The following is a 21449-nucleotide window of genomic DNA, read 5'->3' on the forward strand; positions in this document are numbered from 1 at the left end:
GCGGGGTACAGGATCTCGGGCGCATTGTCGTTCTGGTCCAGCACGAAAAGGTTCAGTGACGTGTTGCTGCAGAGAGGTGGGTTCCCGCTGTCACGTGCGGTCACTCTCAGTTGTAGTTCTCTCAACTGCTCATAGTCAAAGGATTGCAGTGCATACAGGACTCCAGTGTCAGAGTTTATGGAGACATACGAGGACACTGGTGCCCCCTGGATGGTGTCTTCAGCCAAGGAATAAGTGACCTGGGCATTCTCCTCACTGTCGTGGTCCTGTGCAGTCACCAAGAAAATGGAGGCCCCTCTGGGGTTGTTCTCAGGAATGTAGACTGAATAGGAGGAGTGAGGGAAGGTGGGTGGGTTGTCATTGGTGTCTGCCACCTGCACGGAGATGTGAGTTTCCCTTGACAGGGGAGGAGTCCCACCATCTGTGGCTTTCAGTGTGACATTATACATAGAAAGTGTTTCCCGGTCCAAGTTTTTGGTTGTGACCAATCTATAATAATTATCTATTGAATTTTCTAATTTAAAAGGTAGATTTTCTGGAATGGTGCAGGTCACCTCACCATTCTTTCCAGAATCTCTGTCTTGCAGGTAGAAAAGAGCAATTACTGTCCCAAGAGGTGTGTCTTCAGGGACTGAGCTACTTAAAGACATCACAGTCACTTCTGGAGCATTATCATTCATGTCTAAAACTGTGATCAGTACTTTCGCCTTTGTCAGACTACCAGGACCATCTTGAGCCTGAACTTCCATTTCATAGAAGGCAGTTTCTTCATAATCTAATCCTTCTAAAGTTGATAATTCTCCAGTAAGTGAGTTTAGATGGAACATCTGTAGAAGTTTAGGGGTTATTTTCCGAAAGGAATATGTCACTTCCCCATTGACTCCCTCGTCCAGGTCGATAGCATGTATTGTGAGCAGTCTTGTGCCCACTGGCACATTCTCGGGGACAGTTACTTGGTACTGAGGCAGAGAGAAGACAGGCGCGTGGTCATTGACATCCACCACTGTTACCTGGATGCGGGCGGTGCTGGATAGGGGCGGGTCGCCGCCGTCAGAGGCTGTGAGGACCAGGTGGTGAACCCTCTCTTCCTCTCGGTCCAGCAACTGCTCCAGTACCAGTTCCGGGTACTTAGTTCCGTCGTCTCCACTTTGCACAGCCAGGGAGAAGTGGCGATTGGGGCTGAGCTGGTAGCTCTGGAGGGAGTTCGTGCCCACATCTGGATCCCCAGCCTCACTTAACGGAAATCGAACCCCAGGAGCTGCAGTCTCCATTATTTTTACATTTATTTCTTCCGTCAAGAATCTTGGAACGTTGTCATTAATATCTATTATTTCCACGTCTATAGGGTAAAGATTCATTTTATCTTCCATCAGGATGTTAAAGTTCACCAGACATCGCGGGCTCTGAGCGCAGAGCTCCTCCCGGTCTATCCTGCCCGCAGTGACCAAGCTACCGCTGCGCGGGTTCAGGGCGAAAAGCTGCGTCTTACCTTTGGAGACGATGCGGACTCCGCGCTCCGCAAGCTCCCGGGGCTCCAGCCCCAGGTCCTTGGCGATGTCACCCACAAAGGACCCTTTGTCAGTCTCCTCCGACACTGAGTAGAGAATACGTCCTGCCCAGGCTTCCCACAGGGTCCCCAGGAGGATGGAGAGCAGAACGAATCCTCTGCAGTCCCCGCCCCACGGCTGAGCCGCCATAGTCTTCCTGCTCCTTTTGCTTAGACGCCCGTCTCGGGAAGTGCTTCTGAATGCGTGCGAGTGTGTCCTGGTGGCCCCCTCTGTCTTCGGAAAGGGAGCTCAGAATCCGCAGGATAGAGGCTTGAGTTTAGTGCAGCCTGGGAGAGGGCCTACCGCAATCTGTCGTTTCTCAGTGCTGTAAAACTCGGTGGTTTCTGTGGGATCTCTCGCACCATTTTTCCCTGGTTGGTGAACAGCGGCGCTCTGAGTCCTTACTAAGTTACTGCACCAGATTGATGCACAATACACTGATTTCATAGAAAATTTCATCTTTCAAAATTTCCCTGTTAAATTTCTTCACTCTAGATATCCCTGATAATTTAAAAATCCATTTTAAGACGCTGAATTACTGTAACAGTGTTTATGGACAGATGTTTGATAATCTTAGATAATTTTTTAAAAACTCTGCTTTGCCTTGCAACTTTCAAGTGACTCTTTTGGGCACTGACTAACACGTTATTGCACATAGGAAAATCAGCTATTGAAGGCAAAAAGGTAAACTTTGTTTAAATACGTATGAAAGATTTTATGTAGAAAATATTTACATCAGTGTATATAAATTTTAATTAATTCAATATGAATTGAACACATATATCCTAGACACCACCATGCAAGATTCAGAAAGTCAAAATTGTTGTAAAAGATATAGACATATTCTAATACATTTTTGATTTTATAGAACCTTAGAGATGGTATAACACCTTTATTTTGACCATTTAAAAAAATGAGAGAGAATTGCCTTGCTCATGATTATATAGTAGCGGAACGTTGTAGAAATCCAAATATTCTCACTCCCAGTCTTATAAGAAAAGAAAGAAATAATTGTTGGTCTTGGCTATAACAATCAGCTATAGAAGCAACCCATTTTCTACAGAAGGCAGAAATCTGCAGAGATCCTACTGGGCTGTGAATTCATAAGAAAGTGGATAATGGATTGGCTGATTCTTTTCATTATGCAATTCAAGTCTTCATCTTAGCATGCAATTCAAATCTTCATCCTACCCTATTCTAGTGTAATTGAGAAAAAAAGGATCTCTAGACAGTATTTGAGCTAAATGCAGGACTATCCTGAGAGGATCCTTAGAGGCACTCATTTCTCCATTGATGTTGATAGAGTAAAACTAAATTATTGATGGTTCTGAGGCTACCCGTTACTAGCAGAAATAAAAGAAAGTTCCTTTCACACATTTGCAGAATAAAAAAAAAAAAGACATACTCTGGAATAAAGACCTGCCAAGAAACAGTCTTGCTTTGTAAATTATTTCAGGTCCTGGAGAGTAGCTGGCGGAACCAGGAGGAGAACCCAGAGCTAACACTAAGAAAGCTTAACAGTTTTGTGGGAGGCTCCTAAGTAACCTATTTATGCTTTCTGGTGGCATTGCTCCAGAATACGGGAAACACTTTCAAGGAAATTCTGCTTTGATCTATCAAAATAATCCACAGTTATGTTTGCATTCACAAAGTAGATAAATTCTTTTTTTGAAATCTTAAAATTTATTTTAATGTATTTTGGTGGTAAAATCTGTCTAACTTGAACTTAATTAAGCATTGAAACATCACTTTAACTAATATAAAGATATGCATATTCTTCATTTACCTGCTTAGTATTAATATTTATACTTTGTATTCCAGTATACAATTATAGGGCAGTGTCCTAGGCTTAGAAGGAGTATTGTGTAATATACACTACATGCCCTGTATTGACTTTGTCAAATTGGAAGACTATTGAATGAAAGTAGATAAGTTTAAAGGTATTATAGATGTATTAACAGAGGTATTATAGATGAATTCTGTAAACTGGAGTTAAATTCTATTTGTTTAGTAGTACTTTTTAACTTCTTGTTGAAGCAAGCAAAGTGTAAGATCATTAAATAACACAAATACTTGCAGACATTTTCAAACAAACTTTCATGTTTGGAGGTTACAGCTCTCAATGTCTTGATCCATTTCTATCTGATGCCTCAAAATTCACAGTTTCATCTCACATTTGTTTCTTGTCTATTTTTTTAAAAAAGTCTTAATTAACTTATTGTGTCTTGGTACCTTCTTTGGAGAGAAAGAAATAACATCTAGTTAAATTATAGGCTACTCTGAACACAAAGGATACACACCTTAGCAAGTAAATGTCTTCATTCTCTCCAACATTCACATTTTCTGAGTTATCGCTCATCATAAAATTAAATATTAAAGATATTTACTAAACCACCAAGATATGTTTAATAAAATCCAACATAAGCTCATCACATCAAATTGAAATCATTTCATAATTTAAAGAGGGTATATTATTATTGACTAAGATATTGGGAAGAATCCTGACCATTTGTATGGTTGCATTAAAAAAAAAAAAAAAAACTCTGATCCTGAAAGACCAGCTTCTCCTGATAAAAAAAAAAAAAAGGAAAAGGAAAAAAATATTCTATGTAAAGTCTGCTTGGCTTCCCAGGTATCAAATTGATTATCTTCTCTCTTTTTTTGGGGGGGGGACATTTTTAAAAACTAAAAACAAAAAAGTTCTTTGAATTTCCATTTAGATTTTCATTCTCAAGCAAAGATATAGGTATTTTCCAATGATTCTCCTCTGAAATTTTACTCCGTCCTCTTTGACAATTGCCACCTCAACAGAAGTTTGATGAGAAATGAATGGCTTTTAGGCCAGGCTCAGTGGCTCATACCTGTAATCCCAATACTGTGGGAGGCAGAGGTAGGTGGATCACTTCAGGTCAGGAGTTCAAAACTAGCCTGGCCATCATTGTGAAAACCCATCTCTATTAAAATATGAAAATTAGCTGGGCATGGTGGCACACACCTGTAATCCCAGCTACTCGGGAGGCTGAGGCAAGAGAACTGCTTGAACCCAGGAGGAGGTTGCAGTGAGGAGAGATTGTGCCACTGCACTCCAGCCTGGGAGACACAGCAAGACTCTGTTAAAAAAAAAAAAAAAAAAAAAAAAAAAAAAAAGAATGGCTTTCGCAGACAATAAAATAATCCAATAATTTGGTAGATTTTTTTCCCTGATGCTTCAAAATTCCATACTGAACTCTCAAATCTCAGACAACCTATCTTATTCTTAATGATCTGTATTGCACGTGGATCAAAGAAACTCAGTCAGAACTTAGCCAATTCCATGGTTACCAGGATGTTTAATAGTCAGTCCACATGGATGAATGAGTTTTGTGAAAGTAGAAGTTGGTAGTTTTTCCTTCAGTGAAATGTTTTATTTGTTTAAATGAAATGGTCACAGGTAATAAGAGAATAAAGTAAACCAGCCTGAGATCCACAAAAAGTAGTTAGTGAGCTTTGCCTATAATAACGAATGTTTAAGATGTAGTTTAACATCCTCAATTGGTGATACAGTAAAATAACATTCATACGCTCAGAATTTATGAAATAAATCATCACATGTGTAACAGGCCACCTAACTCATGAGACTAATATTCAAGATTCAAGTTGTTTAAAATTGTTATTTTATCAAATTATATAGCAAATGTACAAGCAAATTAGATTGGAAAATGTGGATGATTTGATTTCTTGGTTAGGTATATACATTTGGAAACTTGAAATAAACAATTCTATAATAATTCCTTAACTGTAAATGCCACAATATTGGTTTAGAAAAACATGTATTATTCTTAGCACCTTATTTAAAGAAATATCAACTCAATGTTATTGTTATGAAGACTGACAAAGTCAGGTTACAAAGAAGGTTCTCATTTATTTTCGAGATATTTTCTCAATTACTTTTTTCTTACACACGCATAATAAATTTAGATGCACAAGTGGCCAATCCATTCTACAATAACACTAGATTGGAGAATCTTCCAACTCATGACTGGAAAAAAATCTTGACTATAATGTCGTTCAACAACTCATCAAATTATAGAATCCTCTGTGCTCCATGAATTCCAGGGCCACGAACTTAACTTCTGAAGACTGCTGATAACAGAATCTCCTACCTCCTTAGTGATCCATTTTCTTTTCGAACATCGTTAATAGTAAAAAGCTTTGCTGTTTTCTGTTCATGAAACAATGATTTCGTTTGCATGTTTCAGTCATAATAAATAAGACTAATCATTCTTCTAAATGATAGTCCCATTTTTCTTGAAATATTTCAATAAAGAGTTTCTATACGATGGAAGCCTTATTGTCTGGGTTAAAATGCTGAAATATTTAACTTTTTATTTGAACCCCATTAAATTTGTTCTCCCATTTGCCATTCAGTCACCTATTTTTAGAGATATTCCCTGTAAGCAGACACTACCAAGCATGATTTAAAATTAATTTTTACTCTTAAATACTATGAGGCACACAGTATGCAAAAGACATTATAGTAGGCACACAGCATCGGGTACTTACAGTTATTTGTTAACAACCCAATTGTTATAATAATGGTGATGTCAACAAATATTTGTTCACTATACTGCTTTATAGTTTGAAAGAAGTCTCATAAAATTATTTTCTTAGAATCTGAGTTAGATAGATAAAGAAAGTCTTGTTTTAAAAGATAATATAAGTAGAGTTTATTTGCGCCAGACTTGAGGATTGCAACCCAGGAACATAGATTCGAGTTGCCCTGGATACACACTCTATGAGCAGCAGTTACAAGTGGATTTTACTCCAGTCTGGGCAACAGAGGGAGATCCTATCTCTGGTAAGTCTTTTTAATCTTAATTTTAATTGGAAGATAATAGTGACTGTAACTGGCCCAAGTAAATAACAGATAGTTCTAACACCAAAAATCAGGTGTTCCCTGCTGCAGTTTTCAATGATTCCTATCTTTTTAAAAATAATTTTGATTTCTAGGTAATAAAGGTGAAACATCTGTCATATGAACCTCTGTCATTAATAATTATTAAGTAACACTGAGAAAAAACAAAATATTTTTTTTTCCTTGAGAGAGAGTCTCATTCTGTCTCCCAGGCTAGAGTGCAGTGGCACAGTTATAGCTCACTGCAGACTCAGAACCTTGGACAAGGACCCCTAAATAAGCCTCCTATCAGAGATTCCCCAGTAGCTGGTACTACAGGCACATACCACAACATCTGGCTAATTTCTTTTTTTTTTGATAGAGACAGAGTCCTGCTATGTCGCTCAAGCTGGTCTCAGACTCCTAGCCTCAAGGGATCCTCCCGTCTCAGCCTCCTAAAGAGGTGGGATTACAGGTGTGAGCCACCACTCTACCCACAACCAAGATCTTGATCTTCTGTAATACAGACCTAAATTAAGGTTATTTTCCCACATCAGAAAAAGAAAGAACCTTACAAATGTCACATAGTAGGAAAAACCTAAGAAATGAGATGCACTCGATCTGAGACAGAGCTTGCCAAGAAGAGAGAGATAAAGAAAAACTAGGACATGCATTATTTCCCCCCACAAAATTAAGACTTAAGAACAATCTTTCCTTATGAAAGAAAAACATTAAAATTATATGATTCCCTGCAAAGGACTAAGAAAACTAAGCACTAATCAAAGATAATTTTTAATCCTCCTCAACCAATAAAAACAATACCCTCACCTGAACAAGGGAATCTTCCGCTTTACAAAATCATGAATCTTCCTGTACCAAAAGAGTTCACTTCTCTTCCAGCCGTTCTGGCTGATGAGCTTGTTTGTATAGTTGGGTTGCAGGAAGATCAAATGACTCTTCCGCTTCTGCGGAAATAAACTCACCTGAAGTTGCTTGGGGTCTCCTTTCGTTTCGAGTAAATCCTGAGTTATCAGAAGAGGCTCGCTTTTCTCACAGCTCTCCGAGTTGATGAGCGTGTCTGCATAGTTGGGCTGAGGGAAGATCAAGTGACTCTTCCGCGAGTCCGCGGTGAGGGAGACCTCGTGGGAATAGGTCTGCAGGAAAGCCCGCACCCCGTCCACGCCCACAAAGTGAGAACCCGGCACGCTCGCCAAGCCATCTCCCGAAGTCTGCAGCGGGCGTGACTTGTGCCAGCGCCGCAGCCTGAGCGCCAGCAGCACGATGACGAAGGCCAGGAAGACGCAGGAGACCGCGGCCACCGCCACGACCAGGTACAGCGTGAGGTCTGAGTTGTGAGAACCCTCTGAGGGTTCAAGGCTGCCCAGGTCGGCCAGGATTTCGGGGATGCTGTCGGCCACAGCCACGGTGAGTGTGACAGTGGCCGAGAGTGGGGGCTGGCCGTGGTCCTGGACCACCACCACGAGGCTCTGCTTGAGCGCGTCTCTGTCCAGCAGGGCCCGCGCCGTGCGCACCTCGCCCGTGTGCAGCCCCACCGTGAAGAGTCCAGGCTCGCTGGCCTTGAGCAGGCGGTAGGACAGCCAGGCGTTCTGGCCTGAGTCTCTGTCCACCGCCACCACCTTGGTCACCAGGTAGCCGGGCTCTGCGGAGCGGGGCGCCAGCTCCACGCCAGTGGAACCATCTGTGGGGAGGGCGGGGTATAGGATCTCGGGCGCATTGTCGTTCTGGTCCAGCACGAACACGCTTAAGGATACATTGCTGCTGAGGGGCGGGTCCCCGCTGTCGCTGGCTGTCACCCACAGCTGTAGGTCTCTCAACTGCTCATAATCGAAGGAGCGCAGGGCGTACAGAATGCCAGTGTCAGAGTTGATGGACACGTAGGAGGACAGGGGCGCCCCCTGAAGGGTGTCTTCTGCCAGTGAGTAGGCGACTCGGGCGTTCTGGTCCATGTCAGGGTCCAGTGCATACACAGAGAAGATGGAGGCGCCCCTGGGGTTGTTTTCAAGGACATAGACTGAGTAGGATGAGTGGGGGAAGGTGGGTGGGTTGTCGTTGGTGTCTGCCACATTTAGGGAGATGATTGTTTCTGTAGACAGAGATGGTGTTCCTTTGTCTGTGGCTGTCACAGTGACGTTGTACAAGGACACCTCTTCCCGGTCTAGAGCTGCATTTGTCACTAATCGATAATAATTGTCAACTGATTTTTCCAATTCAAATGGGAGACTTCTCGGGATGGAACAGGTTACCAGACCATTCAGTCCAGAGTCTCGATCGAACACTTGAAAAAGAGCGATTATTGTTCCTGGAGGCGCACTTTCAGCAATTGTTCTGCTTCCAGATGTAACAACCACTTCTGGTACATTATCATTGACATCCAAGATAGTTATTAAGACTTTCGCTCTGTCTCGAAGACCTGGCCGATCTCGGGCTTCAACATCCAGCTCATAAAAGCTCAAGTCCTCATAGTCTAGATTTGCAGAAGTTGAAATCTCTCCAGTCAAAGCATTCAAACTAAAAATTTGTGAGATCTTTTCTGTAATCTTCACAAAGGAATAAGTTACTTCCCCGTGGACTCCTTCATCCCGGTCGGTGGCATTTACTGCTAACACTGGTGTGCCTACTGGCAAGTTTTCAGGAACACTTACACGGTAGACGGGCTGAGTAAACACTGGAGCGTTGTCATTTGCATCTAGAACTGTTACCAGAATTCGGGCGACGCTTGAGCGGACAGGGTCACCGCCATCCATGGCAGTAAGGACCAGGTGGTAAACGGCTTCTCCTTCCCGGTCCAGGGTGCCCTCGAGCACCAGCTCCGGGTACTTGGGCCCATGGGCTTCGCTTTGCATGTCCACTGAGAAGTGACTATTGCTGCTGAGCTTAAAGCCCTGAAGGGAGTTCTTTCCCACATCAGGGTCATAGACCTCTATTAGTGGAAAACGAGAGGATGGAGCTGCGTTTTCGAGAATTTTCACTTCCAGTTCTTCCGTTAAGAATCGGGGTGTATTGTCATTAATGTCCACTATTTCTACTTCCACAGGATAAAGATTCAGTTTATCCTCGACAAGAATGTTAAAACTCACCAGACACTGCGGGCTCTGAGCGCAGAGCTCCTCCCGGTCTATCCTCCCCGCGGTGACCAAGCTGCCGCTGCGCGGGTTCAGAGAGAAAAGCTGCGTCCTGCCTCTGGAGACGATGCGAACTCCGCGCTCCGCCAGCTCCCGGGGCTCCAGCCCCAGGTCCTTGGCAATGTTGCCCACGAAGGAACCTTTCTCCAGCTCCTCAGGAATAGAGTATTGGATCTGCGCTGCCGCAGCCCCCCACAGCGTCCCCAGGAGCGTGAGGAGCGAGAGCTGCTCGCTGCGCCGCGGGCGCCTCTGCAGAGCCGCCATTACTGGCTTGTTAGAGACTTCCTTGGGATTAAAGGGAAGAACAGATCCGCACCACTTTTGCGCTTCTCAGAAATAGAGGTCAAGGTCCTTCAGCAAGCAGAGATCAGATGCGAAGTGTTTCCGGTCAGAGTTTGTGCACAGCTTTCCTGCTTCCTGTCTGATTTGCTTTGTGACTGGAGAATATAACCCGAGTTTCGTTGATTTTTCTTGCCCGGGTTAGTGAACAGCGACGCTTAGAGTCCTAAATTAATACTGCATCGTTTTGTGAAACTATCATATAGAGAATTTTATTTCTGCTAAATCTGCAAAGGTGACACTCATAATATTTCCTTCCCCAAGATGATGAAGCATTTAAAAGAATGCCAGAGATTATTTCAAATAATTTTTAGCGTTCTCTGAAGTTTACCATTCATTTTTGTGAAAATATCTTTTAGGACCTCGGGGAACAGAAATAATATTACAATCTTCTGTAAATCTTGAATGATCACAGTCCACCATCATTTACGTTAGTCCCACTTTCAACAAAGGTACAACAACCACAAATACATGTTTTAGAGACAAAGTCTCCCTCTGTCTCCCAGGCTAGAGTGCAGGGCCACAATTATATCTCATCAGGGCCACAACCTCCTGGGCTCAAGGGATCCTCCCACCTCAGCCTCCCAAATAGCTGGGACTACAGGCATAAGCTACACAAACACATTTTGAACCAATTCACTACAGTGCCCATGACAAGAGTTGCCATTTTAGATGCCATTATTTCTTTTGATTACCATAGAAATTAAGAACTGCCCTGACATAGGCAACATCCATGTATACATTTAAAAATGTGCAAAGGGAAGTAAAAATATTATATACAAATTACATAAAAATGTCTTAAGATATATATTATGTTTGATATATTTTAGGATTGACTGCATCAAAACTAAGCAAATTGCTTAATTGTGCATATTTGTGTCTAATTCTGGATAGATATGTCTGAAAATGACAGCGTGAGTTATCATTTGTGTTAAGAATGTTTCTGGGCCGGGTGCAGTGGCTCACACCTGTAATCCTAGCACTTTGGGAGATCAAGGTGGGTGGATCACCTGAGGTCAGGAGTTCAAGACCAGCCTGGCCATCACGGTGAAAATCCATCTTAAAAAAAAAAAAAAAAAGAATGTTTCTGATTATAGCATATTAGGATTAACAAAAGTTTCAAGACTATCAAAAGGAGGGTATCTACGAAAGAACAACCGCAACACAGATAAACCTACAAAGAAATTCCCAGGCACCCCTATTCTACACCCAGAAAATCAATAAAATAATGGAATCAGAGAATACTTACTCTGATTAAACTTTTCATCTCTAAATCCATGAATTGAAACCCACATATTTATGGATGGAAAGGTTTGAAGAAACTCACCTGTTGCAAATTGCCTGAACTAGAAGGCATTTTTGGATTGTCATTACTAGCACTTTCAAACCAAGATGCTTCATCGCATAGAAGATCTTGTGGTGCAGCATCTTCAGCTTTTATATTGAGAAATTTAAACTCGGTGTTTGAGGAATGTGAGGCAGCACGCAGACTGTAGGAATAAAGCAAAGTCCTTTCACTGTAGTTGGGGAGAACTCCATGTACAGTCTTAGAGCAGAGACCAGGCTGAAAGTAGCCCTCAGTGGCGGGTCTCGAGGAGCTTCGCAGGCGCAAGGCAATTGCCAGAATCACTGCGAGGAGGAAGAGCACAGAGATCAAGGCCAACGCCACTACTAGATAAAACTGTAGCTCCGCCTGAGGGTCAGAGGGTGTGGGGCGGTCGCTAAGGTCAGGTTGTATCTCTTGCAAGCTATCCGCGAAGATTAGGTGCAGCATGACGGTGGCTGAAAGAGGTGGCTGTCCTCCATCACGCACAGCGACCAGCAGGCGCTGGCGGGCCGCCTCCCTGTCACCCAAGGCACGGGCTGTGCGCACCTCACCCGTGCGCAGCCCCAGGCTGAAGAGCCCGGGCTCGCTGGCCTGCAGCACGTGGTAGGACAGCCAGGCATTGTGTCCTGAGTCGGCGTCCACTGCCACTACCTTGGTCACCAGGTAGCCAGGCTCTGCAGCGCGCGGCACCATATCGAAGAGCGCAGAGCCGTCGGGCCCCAGAGCTGGGTACAGCACCCGCGGCCTATTGTCGTTGAGGTCACCCACCAACACGAGAAGGCTCACATTGGCGCTGAGAGGCGGTGAGCCCTGGTCGCGGGCCTGCAGCGTGAGCTTGAAGGCGCTCAGCTGCTCGTGGTCGAAGGCGCGCTGCGCGAACACCACCCCGCTCTGAGCGCTCACGGACACGTAGGATGACAGCTCACGCGGCTCCAGGTCACTGGCCACGATCGAGTAGGAGACAAGGCCATTAGGACCCAAGTCGGGATCCGAGGCGCTGACTTGAGCAATGGAGGCTCCTGGCAGGTTGTTCTCAGCTACACGCACCATGTAGGAGGCCTGGTGGAAAACTGGAACATTGTCGTTGACGTCAAGTATGTACAGAGTGATGGTCTTGCTGGAGGAAAGCGGTGGATTGCCTTTGTCAGTAGCTGTGATGGTCACATTGTATTCTGGGATCTGCTCCCGGTCCAGGGCTCCATCTGTCACCAACCTGTATGTGTTTTTGGTATCCTGAACGATCTTAAAGGGGAAATTTCCTTTTAGTTGGCATAGGATTTCTCCATTAAATCCAGAATCTAGATCATGTGTTTTGATCAGGGCAAAAGCAGTCCCCAGCTCAGCATCTTCTCGTATATGTTGGGATTCAGAAGCCACGGTTATCTCCGGGGCATTATCATTTTCATCCAAAATATCTATTTGTATTTTACAATATGCAGTGTGATGTCCACCATCCTTTGCTTCCACCCCAATTGTGAAGCTATCTCTCTCTTCAAAGTCCAGTTCTCCAATAGTGGTGAGTTCCCCCGTTTTACTATCCAGCTTGAACAGTTGTCTCACTGCTTTACCAATATTGATGAAGGTATAGGTGATCGCAGCATTGAAGCCCTCATCCAGGTCAGTGGCCAGCACTCTTAATACCGAGGAACCAGCAGGCAGGTTCTCTGCAACACTGACCCTGTACATGTCCTGAGTAAATACTGGGGGGTTGTCGTTTGCATCTGCGACAATTACTCTTATCTGGGTGGTACAGCTTCTAGAGGGCTCGCCCCCATCCACAGCTGTGAGGACCAGGTGGTGATGTGGCTGCTTTTCCCTGTCCAGGGGTGCTTTCAGTACCAGCTCTGGGTACCTACTGCCATCCAGGTTCTCCTTCTGAGTCAAAGAGAAGTGTGGATTAGGGCTGAGGTAGTACTGCTGCAGCGAATTGACACCTACATCAGGATCTTGCGCAGATTCCAGGGCAAAGGTGGCTCCAGTGAGCGCCAGTTCGCTGATTTCCAGCTCAGTGATATTTTGGCTAAAGCTCGGTGGGTTGTCGTTAATATCCTGGATCAGCACAGTTACATGAAAAAAGTTGAAAGGCTTTTCAGCAACCGTCTCGAATTCCAGAACACACACCGACTTCTTGCCACAAATCTGCTCTCGGTCTATACGGTCGCTCACAAGTAAGTCCCCACTTTCGGTATTCACGGTAAAGAATTTCTTCTCTGCACTAACCCGCAGGTTCCGAGTAGGCAAATCCCCCACGCCAAGCCCCAGGTCCTTCGCGAGGTTTCCTACCAGCGAGCCGCTGTCTAGCTCCTCCGGAATAGCGTAGTGGATCGGTTCGGACAGCGCTTGGCCTAACAAAGACAGCAGGAAGAGAAACGGCATTCGCCTGCGCCCTGTTGGGCCCCTCCATCCGGAGCTGTTTCCCATCCCACTCTCTGCGCCTTTGCCTTTCTAAATCCAAGGAGAGGAGATATTTAAATAATCCCAAGAGTTGTCTGAGCAGGACCAACTACTTGCTTTGTCTCGTTGCGTGGGTTCTCTAATGATGTCTCCGCTTCAGGAAGCCGGATACAGAGTGCACTTTTCTTCCGAGTCGGCTGCGGCGGGAGGAGCCAATGCTTTGCACAGCACTAACCGGCAGCGGCACCCTGCGCCTTCGCTGCAAAACTGCAGTAGTGGTGCCTAAATCAGCTCCAAATGGGCCAGTCAGGAAAAATATCTGCAACGTACTGATGCTGACACTCATTCTTCCCATTTTAAAAGGACTTTTGAAAAACATTAAAATATTTACTACATCTTTAGTCTGTTATTTCTTTTAATTTGCGCTATATCCATCCAAATCAAGTGCCTTTTACTTGTCAAAGGGCAAAGACAATCTTGCTCAATCTTGTCATGCTTTTAGTTTCCATTTTCATGAAATGGTCATAATAACATCTTCTCTGCTTACTCTAGTAGAAATGAGGACCAAATAATACATAGAAAATCATACAAATAAAAGCTGTTTTTGGTGATGGTGTAGTATAAAGATGCTTGAAATATCAGCTTCATGTGTATTGTTATTGCATTCTATTTACTTTTCTCCTAACTTTTAAAAATTATAATCTCATAGCTTTTAGTTTTATTCTATGTTTTACTTTCTTCTCTTTTATCTTTATCATATTCCCTCAAAAGAAGTTGTACGTAATAAGGAAATGATTGCCCTTATAAAATAAAAGTATAGTAAGAAGCAAGATGGTCTCTTTTCCTCTGTTTCCAAGTGTCTACTTTTAATTAAATAAGTATGATTGAAAACTTTTTTTTCTATAGAGATGGGGTCTCACTATGTTGTCCAGGCTGGTATAGAACACCTGGTCTTAAGCAATCCTCCCACTTCAGCCTCCAAAAGTGCTGGGGTTACAGGCATGAGCTCCCTGGCCCAGATGAAAAACTTTTACAGAGGATGTTTTTACATACTACATCACAATGGTCCTGAATTGTACTATGTCTTTTCAAGTAGCCTAACAATGATGAGTTATTAAGATTGGGGCATGAATTATGAGTCTTTATAATTATATTATTTGATTATATAAGTAATCCTTCTGTTCACTTTTCCTTGGTTCTCAGGTTACCATCTGATCATCCCACCCTTTTGTTACTTACACTTTTCCCTGGTCAATAACATGCCATTTTGCATGTTTCTGACAGGTGTCAGACAGTTTTAATTCCATTTCCAAATCAGAAAATCTTCCTAAATGATGTTAACCCTACATAATGTATTGTTATTCTAAAACTAGGCAGGTGTGCAGCAATAAGCAAAGAGTTCCACATCGAACTCACCTTATAGTGGAAAAGCATCATAGCATCTTAAACTACTCATGGTATCCAGAATTCTAGACAGCCACTCACTGACACCTTTATACAAACATTAAAAACATAACTGACTCAAGAATTTGCTCCAAAACATGCCAAGGCTACTGCCTTCCAACATACTGCCAAGTGTTTATTGTATGAACACTTCAATTAGTATGGAAAATTATCCTTCAGAACACATATACAACTAAAGATTCAGATACTTAAAACTATATAGTATATATAGTGCATACATTCAGAATGTATGGATCAAGCATTTTATAAAGTCTATTAGTAGTTTATAGAGAGTTTAAAGATATTTTTCCATTGCACACAGAAAAGTTAACTCAGAGGAAACGTACCCAAATCTATAACCTTTAATTTTTCCCAAATGCCATACTCTGAGAAGCATATAACATTTTCTTAAAAAAAGAAAAATGGAAAAGCAAGTTTTCACATAGGAGTGAATGATGTCAGCACCTATTATATAGATTCTCTTGTTACTCTTTGGATGCATTCACTATTCAGTGAGTCTGTACATTTTACATTTTGGTCAGAATGTCCATGTGTGTGTATGTGTGTATATAGGTGCATATATATATATATGGACATTCTGACCAAATAAAAATAAAAATAAATAAAAATCAAGTGGTCTTAGGTTCTTTAATGTGTCAATTAACCTTTCATGTGGTAGCTTACTATCCCATTTGTAATATTTTATTACCTTTTCCCCTTATTTAGTCATTATGTGAAGCTGATGTTCAAGGTGTTAAAAGTACAAAATTTGAAGGATTAAGAATATTTTAATAAGAAGCATCTGAAAATCATCTTCAGCAAATCAGATGCAGAAGGGAAATCTAGTAGTTCTTTCATTACACAAGACATCCTCCTGGAATTTGAGGCACATAGACTAGTATTTCATTAAGGCAAATCTATTAATTTAAGATGAGCACATTACTTAGAAATAAAATTTAAAAATTTGAACCATCCTTAAGTTGAATTGTTTTTTTCAAATACAACCTTAGACTCAAGTAATAAAGGATAATTGTACCTACACTTAAAGAAACACTAACACATTCAGTAGGTATTGATTCTAATAAGTGAACAGATTATCTATACTAGAAGAGCCATGTGTGTGACATATTTATATTTATTGAATGCAGCAGTATGCAAGTCTTTGGAGAGTTTACATTACAGAATGAAGCCTAATTTTAAGGTTCCTTTACACTGACTTCTCCTCTCAACAAGCCCACATATCCAATAATTACATGGCTTGACACAAACTCTCCAGATTTTAGAATGCTACATGCTATCATCACTATAAATTCAATCTACTTTTCTGATATGTATGATGCAGAATTTCTCTGTACCTTTCCACTGATTTATGTAAATACTGTAAATTAGTTCCTTAAACAAATTTCAGGTAGCCTAAAATATCAGTCCTACACATTATCCTTTCAAAACACTTTCACTAATGGTGTCTAGGCAGATATTCAAAAGAGAACAAATACACCTAACAATCTGAGCTAATGAAACTTCTCTTCTCTTAATAGAACTGCAGTTCCAATATAACAAGATCTTTGGGTAAAATGATTATATTGTAGCACTTTCTTTGAAGGTATTTGTTTCACTTAAGTCTGCAGATATCAACTAGATTTCCCAAAACAGAATTTAAAAACAAATGGAGAAAGCATAAATTATCAAATAAAATAAAATTAATCTCCAATACAGCAAATAATGTTCCACTATTTATGTAGCTATTATTAATATAGCTACATAATTACATAATAATTATGTAGCTATTATTCAAAATCACTATTCATGATTTTGAATACGACAGAAAAATGAAAGAGGAAGCAAATGAAAATGTTCCAGTCATCCTCATCGAAAGAGAAAACTAACCTGAACTCGTCGTTCTTCTTTGTTTGCATCTACCTTATCCGATACCAGAAGAGGCTCGCTTTTCTCACAACTCTCTTCACTAAGGAGTGTGTCTGCATAGTTGGGCTGGGGGAAGATCAGGTGACTCTTCCTGGAGTCCGCGGTGAGGGAGACCTCGTGGGAATAGGTCTGCAGGAAAGCCTGAACCCCATCCATGCCCGCAAAGTGTGAGGCGGGCACACCCGCCAACCTGCTGCCTTCAGCCTGAAGCATTCGTGACTTCTGCCAGCGCCTCAGCCTGAGCACCAGCAGCACAATGACAAAGGCTAGGAAGACACAGGAGACTGTAGCCACTGCCACCACAAGATAGAACGTGAGGTCCAAATCCTCAGGGTCAGTGGGGGTCTTAATGCTGCCTAGGTCACCCAGGATGTCAGGGATTCTGTCAGCCACAGCCATGGTAAGCATGACAGTGGCTGAAAGAGGGGGCTGGCCATGGTCTTCGACGGCCATCACGAGGCTCTGCTTGAGCGAGTCTCTATCCAGCAGGGCCCGCGCTGTGCGCACCTCACCTGTGTGCAGCCCAACAGTGAAAAGTCCAGGCTCACTGGCCTTAAGCAGGCGGTAGGACAGCCAGGCGTTCTGGCCTGAATCTTTGTCCACCGCCACCACCTTGGTTACCAGGTAGCCAGGTTCTGCAGAGCGGGGTGCCAGCTCCACGCCGGTGGAACCGTCTGTGGGGAGGGTGGGGTACAGGATCTCAGGCGTGTTGTCGTTCTGGTCCAGCACGAACAGGCTCAGCGACACGTTGCTGCTAAGTGGAGGGCTCCCATTGTCGCTGGCTGTCACCCACAGCTGTAGCTCTCTCAACTGCTCATAGTCAAAGGATTGCAGTGCATACAGGACACCAGTGTCAGAGTTAATGGAGACATAGGAGGACAAGGGCACCCCCTGAAATGTATCTTCAGCCAGGGAGTAGGTGATTCGAGCGTTGTCACCGCTGTCGGGGTCATGGGCCATCACAGAGAAGATAGAGACACCTCTAGGGTTGTTTTCTGTGAGGGAGGTGGAGTAGGAGGCTTGAAGGAAGTTGGGTGGATTGTCATTGACATCTGCCACTTTCAAGGGGATGTTGTTTACTGTAGAGAGGGGTGGGGTTCCATGGTCAATGACGGTTAAAGTAATATTGTAGTCTGAAGTCTCTTCTCTGTCCAGGTGTCTAGTTGTTAATAGGTGATAGTAATTGTCAACTGACTTTTCCAATTTAAAAGGCAGGTTTCTAGGAATAGAACATGCAACCTCACCATTTTCTCCAGAATCATCATCATGTACGCTAAACAGCGCGATTACAGTTCCGGGAAGACAGTCTTCAGAGAGGGAACTGGTGAGAGAGGTGAGGATCACTTCGGGGGCATTGTCATTCACGTCCTGTACTGTGACCAGCACCTTAGCGCTGGTCAGAAGAGCGCCTCCATCCTGAGCTACCACTTCCATGAAGTAGAATCTGGATTCTTCATAGTCCAGTGATTGTATAGTTGAGATTTCCCCCAGGTTGGAATCAAGTTGGAATGTCTCTGAAATTTTGTCTTCTTCATTGCGAAAACAGTAGGTCAGTTTCCCGTTTATTCCCTCATCTGGATCCGTGGCGGTTACCGTGAGCAGCCGAGTGCCCACAGGTATGTTCTCTGGAACACTCACTCTGTACTCGGATCGAGTGAACAGGGGAGCATTGTCGTTTGCGTCGAGGACCATAACACGGATGTGCGCGGTGCCGGAGAGTACCGGGTCTCCGCCATCTAAAGCTGTGAGTAGGAGGTCGTGAACAGTCTCTTTCTCGCGGTCTAGGGGCTGTTCCAACACCAGCTCCGGATACTTTTGTCCATCAGTTCCGCTTACCACATCCAGAGAGAAATGCGGATTGGAGCTGAGCTGGTAACTCCGGAGGGAGTTCACACCCACATCCGCATCGCGCGCGAAGGGAAGCACTAAACTGGTTCCTGCAGCCGCATTTTCATTAACTTTTACTTGTAACTCTTCATCCCGGAAACGGGGGAAGTTATCATTAATATCGATTATTTCGACTTCTACTCCATAAATTTTCATTTTGTTCTCAACCAAGATGTTAAAGTTCACCACGCACAGCGGGCTCTGAGCGCAGAGCTCCTCCCGGTCTACCCTGCTTGCGGTGACCAAGCTGCCACTGCGCGGATTCAGGGCGAAAAGCTGCGTCCTACCTCTGGAGACGATGCGGACCCAGCGGTCTTCCAGTTCCTGGGGTTCCAGCCCAAGGTCCTTGGCGATGTTGCCGACGAAGGAGCCTTTGTCCAGCTCCTCTGGCACCGAGTAGCGGATCTGCCCGGATCCTGGCTCGCACAACGTCCCCAGGAGCGTGAAAAGCAGCCCCAGCTCTCCGCAGCGCCAGCGCCTTGGTGGACTCCTCATTGTCTTCTCTCGGCCCAATTTTCTCCTAGTCCTGTTTCAGCCCGCTGCTTCCTTATTTATCTAAAGCCGATGGGTACATATTCCCTGACGAAAATTGGAGTGGTGGGTTGGCTTTTCGTAGGAGCTTGTCTGGTCTGTGAGTGTTTAGTATGGAGGGAGCGGAGTCGGGTCACCGCTGCAGCTTCTTTCCCACTTTGGTCAACAGCGACGCTCAGAGTCCTAACAAGTTACTACACCAAATTCCATTTTTATTTCTCCTTAGTTATATTTTTATTTCTGACAATGTTGCTATATCCTTCATGATTAACTATGTAGCATTGTTTATGACAGTTACGCTTTAATTCTGAAACAGCAAGAATTCCACAATCCCTGAGATCAATATGATTATTAGATTCCAAAACCTTACAAAAGTTTTATTTAATTCACCATTGAGCCTATGTCCTTTATTTACCTCTTACCTATATTTAGTCCATTAAATTAGGATGTTCAAATTCTTAGCTTTGCAGGATTCAAGATTTCATCAATTTATTAGGATACCTTTATAAACATGCTTAAGACTGCCAAGGAAACAAATCCAGTTCTTAATGCACCTTTCCAAAAAGGCCTACTGATTTATGTAAGTTATATTAGCTGTCATATGCAGGAAAAAAAAGATCTTTGTTACTTGTGAGGACTTTCAGAAAGTTTCTGCACCATCTCAGACAGTGTTTGAATTGGGTTAACTATGCATTTTTATGTTTTTCTATTACCACGTTCAAATATTTGTAGTTCCAGTGACAATCATTATAGCAACTGTGGAGAATGGGGCTTTATTTCATCATCCGTGCAGGAAAGCATGACCAGATACTTATCATCGAGCAGCACTAAGTGGCCTTTCTATGTTGAGACAGATATTTAATGCTATAATCTTTATACAGCCACAGAAATAGAAAAACCTCATGATTTAAAAAAATAGACGTTTCAGAGTCATTTAATTTAATGATACTTTCATAGAAAACTAAGAAAATAAAATATTCTATATAATTAGGAAATTCAAAAGCAAAGTTTTAAGTAATATTTGGTAGAAAATGATGTGAGCATAGGTTGTAAGATTTTTCTCAATGTGCAATTTTTCTCAAGAGCAATTTGTTAATACGCATGTTAGAGAATGATTTCTCACATTTGTTAAATGCACTCTTTGTAGCAGACACCTCAGGCCTCAAACATTGCTTATCATTTAAAAATAGATTTGTGATTCCAAGACATTTAGCTTATCGAATCTTGGTCTTCAAGTCAATGGGACAATGTCCTACCCATGCCCTGTGGTTAACAAGCCATGCCATTATACAAAAGTCTTTCTTCTTTGGTTCCCAATTTCCAAGAACTAGTAAAATGAGGACTCTCTTTACTCTGAAGTACTACGGCTCTAAGAGGAAGTAAAACTAAAATTTGAATAACAAAGAGCCTGAAAGTGAAAGAAATTGCTTAAAATCCCAATAGTAACGAAATTTCAGAGAGAAGTAGTGTAAAGATGAGGAAAAAAATGAAATACAGTGCAGAATCTCACGCAGTAAAGGTTTGCAATTATGGGTAAATAAATCTCGCACTTCAGACAGAAAACTCTTAAAATTCAGTTAGATAAGATTAAGATAATTAAGGCACAACATTGACCAAATCTAACTCATAAATACGCAATGGAACTTCCTACCCAAGTTAGGTGATTTGCTAAGAAGCAATAAAACCAGAAGTGAAAATAAATGAATTAGAGCTCACCTTTAAACTAGTTTCTGAGGGAAAGGGGACCCCAGCGTCTCCACGATTTGCTTTTGGTTCCCAAGAGGCATTGTCACAGAGGAGATCTTGTGCAGAAGCCACTTCCGGGGTCACGTTGAGAAAATTAAACTCTGTCTTGGCTGTTTGTGAGGCAACACACAGATTGTAGGAATAGGGCAATGTTCCCTCACTGTAATTGGGGAGAACCCCTGGTCCAGGCTTGGAGCTGAGACCAGGCTGAAAGCAGCCCCAATCCTCTGCCCTGGAAGAGCGTCGCAGGCGCAGGGCGATAGCCAGAATCACCGCGAGGAGAAAGAGCACTG

The 21449-nt window shown here is 43.0% G+C and overlaps 4 protein-coding genes across 4 annotated transcripts; all 4 read right to left on the bottom strand.

Moving 5' to 3' along the window:
- Positions 1–5: 5 nt before the first annotated feature.
- On the bottom strand, positions 6–4467 carry LOC116546524 (protocadherin gamma-A7; the record flags this gene model as incomplete). The annotated part of the gene is made up of 1 exon (XM_032272764.1): positions 6–4467. A coding segment is annotated over exon 1 (1692 nt), but the record flags the coding sequence as incomplete, so codon positions are not given.
- A 710-nt stretch (positions 4468–5177) lies between these two features.
- Positions 5178–10885, bottom strand: LOC116546525 (protocadherin gamma-A6). Its single transcript, XM_032272765.1, has one exon. It carries the CDS (start codon positions 9825–9827, stop codon positions 7245–7247), a length of 2583 nt encoding a protein of 860 aa, XP_032128656.1. The 5' UTR covers positions 9828–10885; the 3' UTR covers positions 5178–7244.
- Positions 10122–15035, bottom strand: PCDHGB3 (protocadherin gamma subfamily B, 3). The gene has a single exon (XM_032272766.1). It carries the CDS (start codon positions 13648–13650, stop codon positions 11200–11202), a length of 2451 nt encoding a protein of 816 aa, XP_032128657.1. The 5' UTR covers positions 13651–15035; the 3' UTR covers positions 10122–11199.
- A 142-nt stretch (positions 15036–15177) lies between these two features.
- LOC116546528 (protocadherin gamma-A5) lies at positions 15178–21443 on the bottom strand. The gene has a single exon (XM_032272767.1). The coding sequence runs from the start codon at positions 19372–19374 to the stop codon at positions 16933–16935; it is 2442 nt and encodes an 813-aa protein (XP_032128658.1). The 5' UTR covers positions 19375–21443; the 3' UTR covers positions 15178–16932.
- Between the last annotated feature and the right edge of the window lie 6 nt (positions 21444–21449).

Source organism: Sapajus apella, unplaced genomic scaffold (assembly GCF_009761245.1).
Source record: "Sapajus apella isolate SASKATOON/1434 unplaced genomic scaffold, GSC_monkey_1.0 scaffold1019, whole genome shotgun sequence".
NCBI lineage: Eukaryota > Metazoa > Chordata > Mammalia > Primates > Cebidae > Sapajus > Sapajus apella.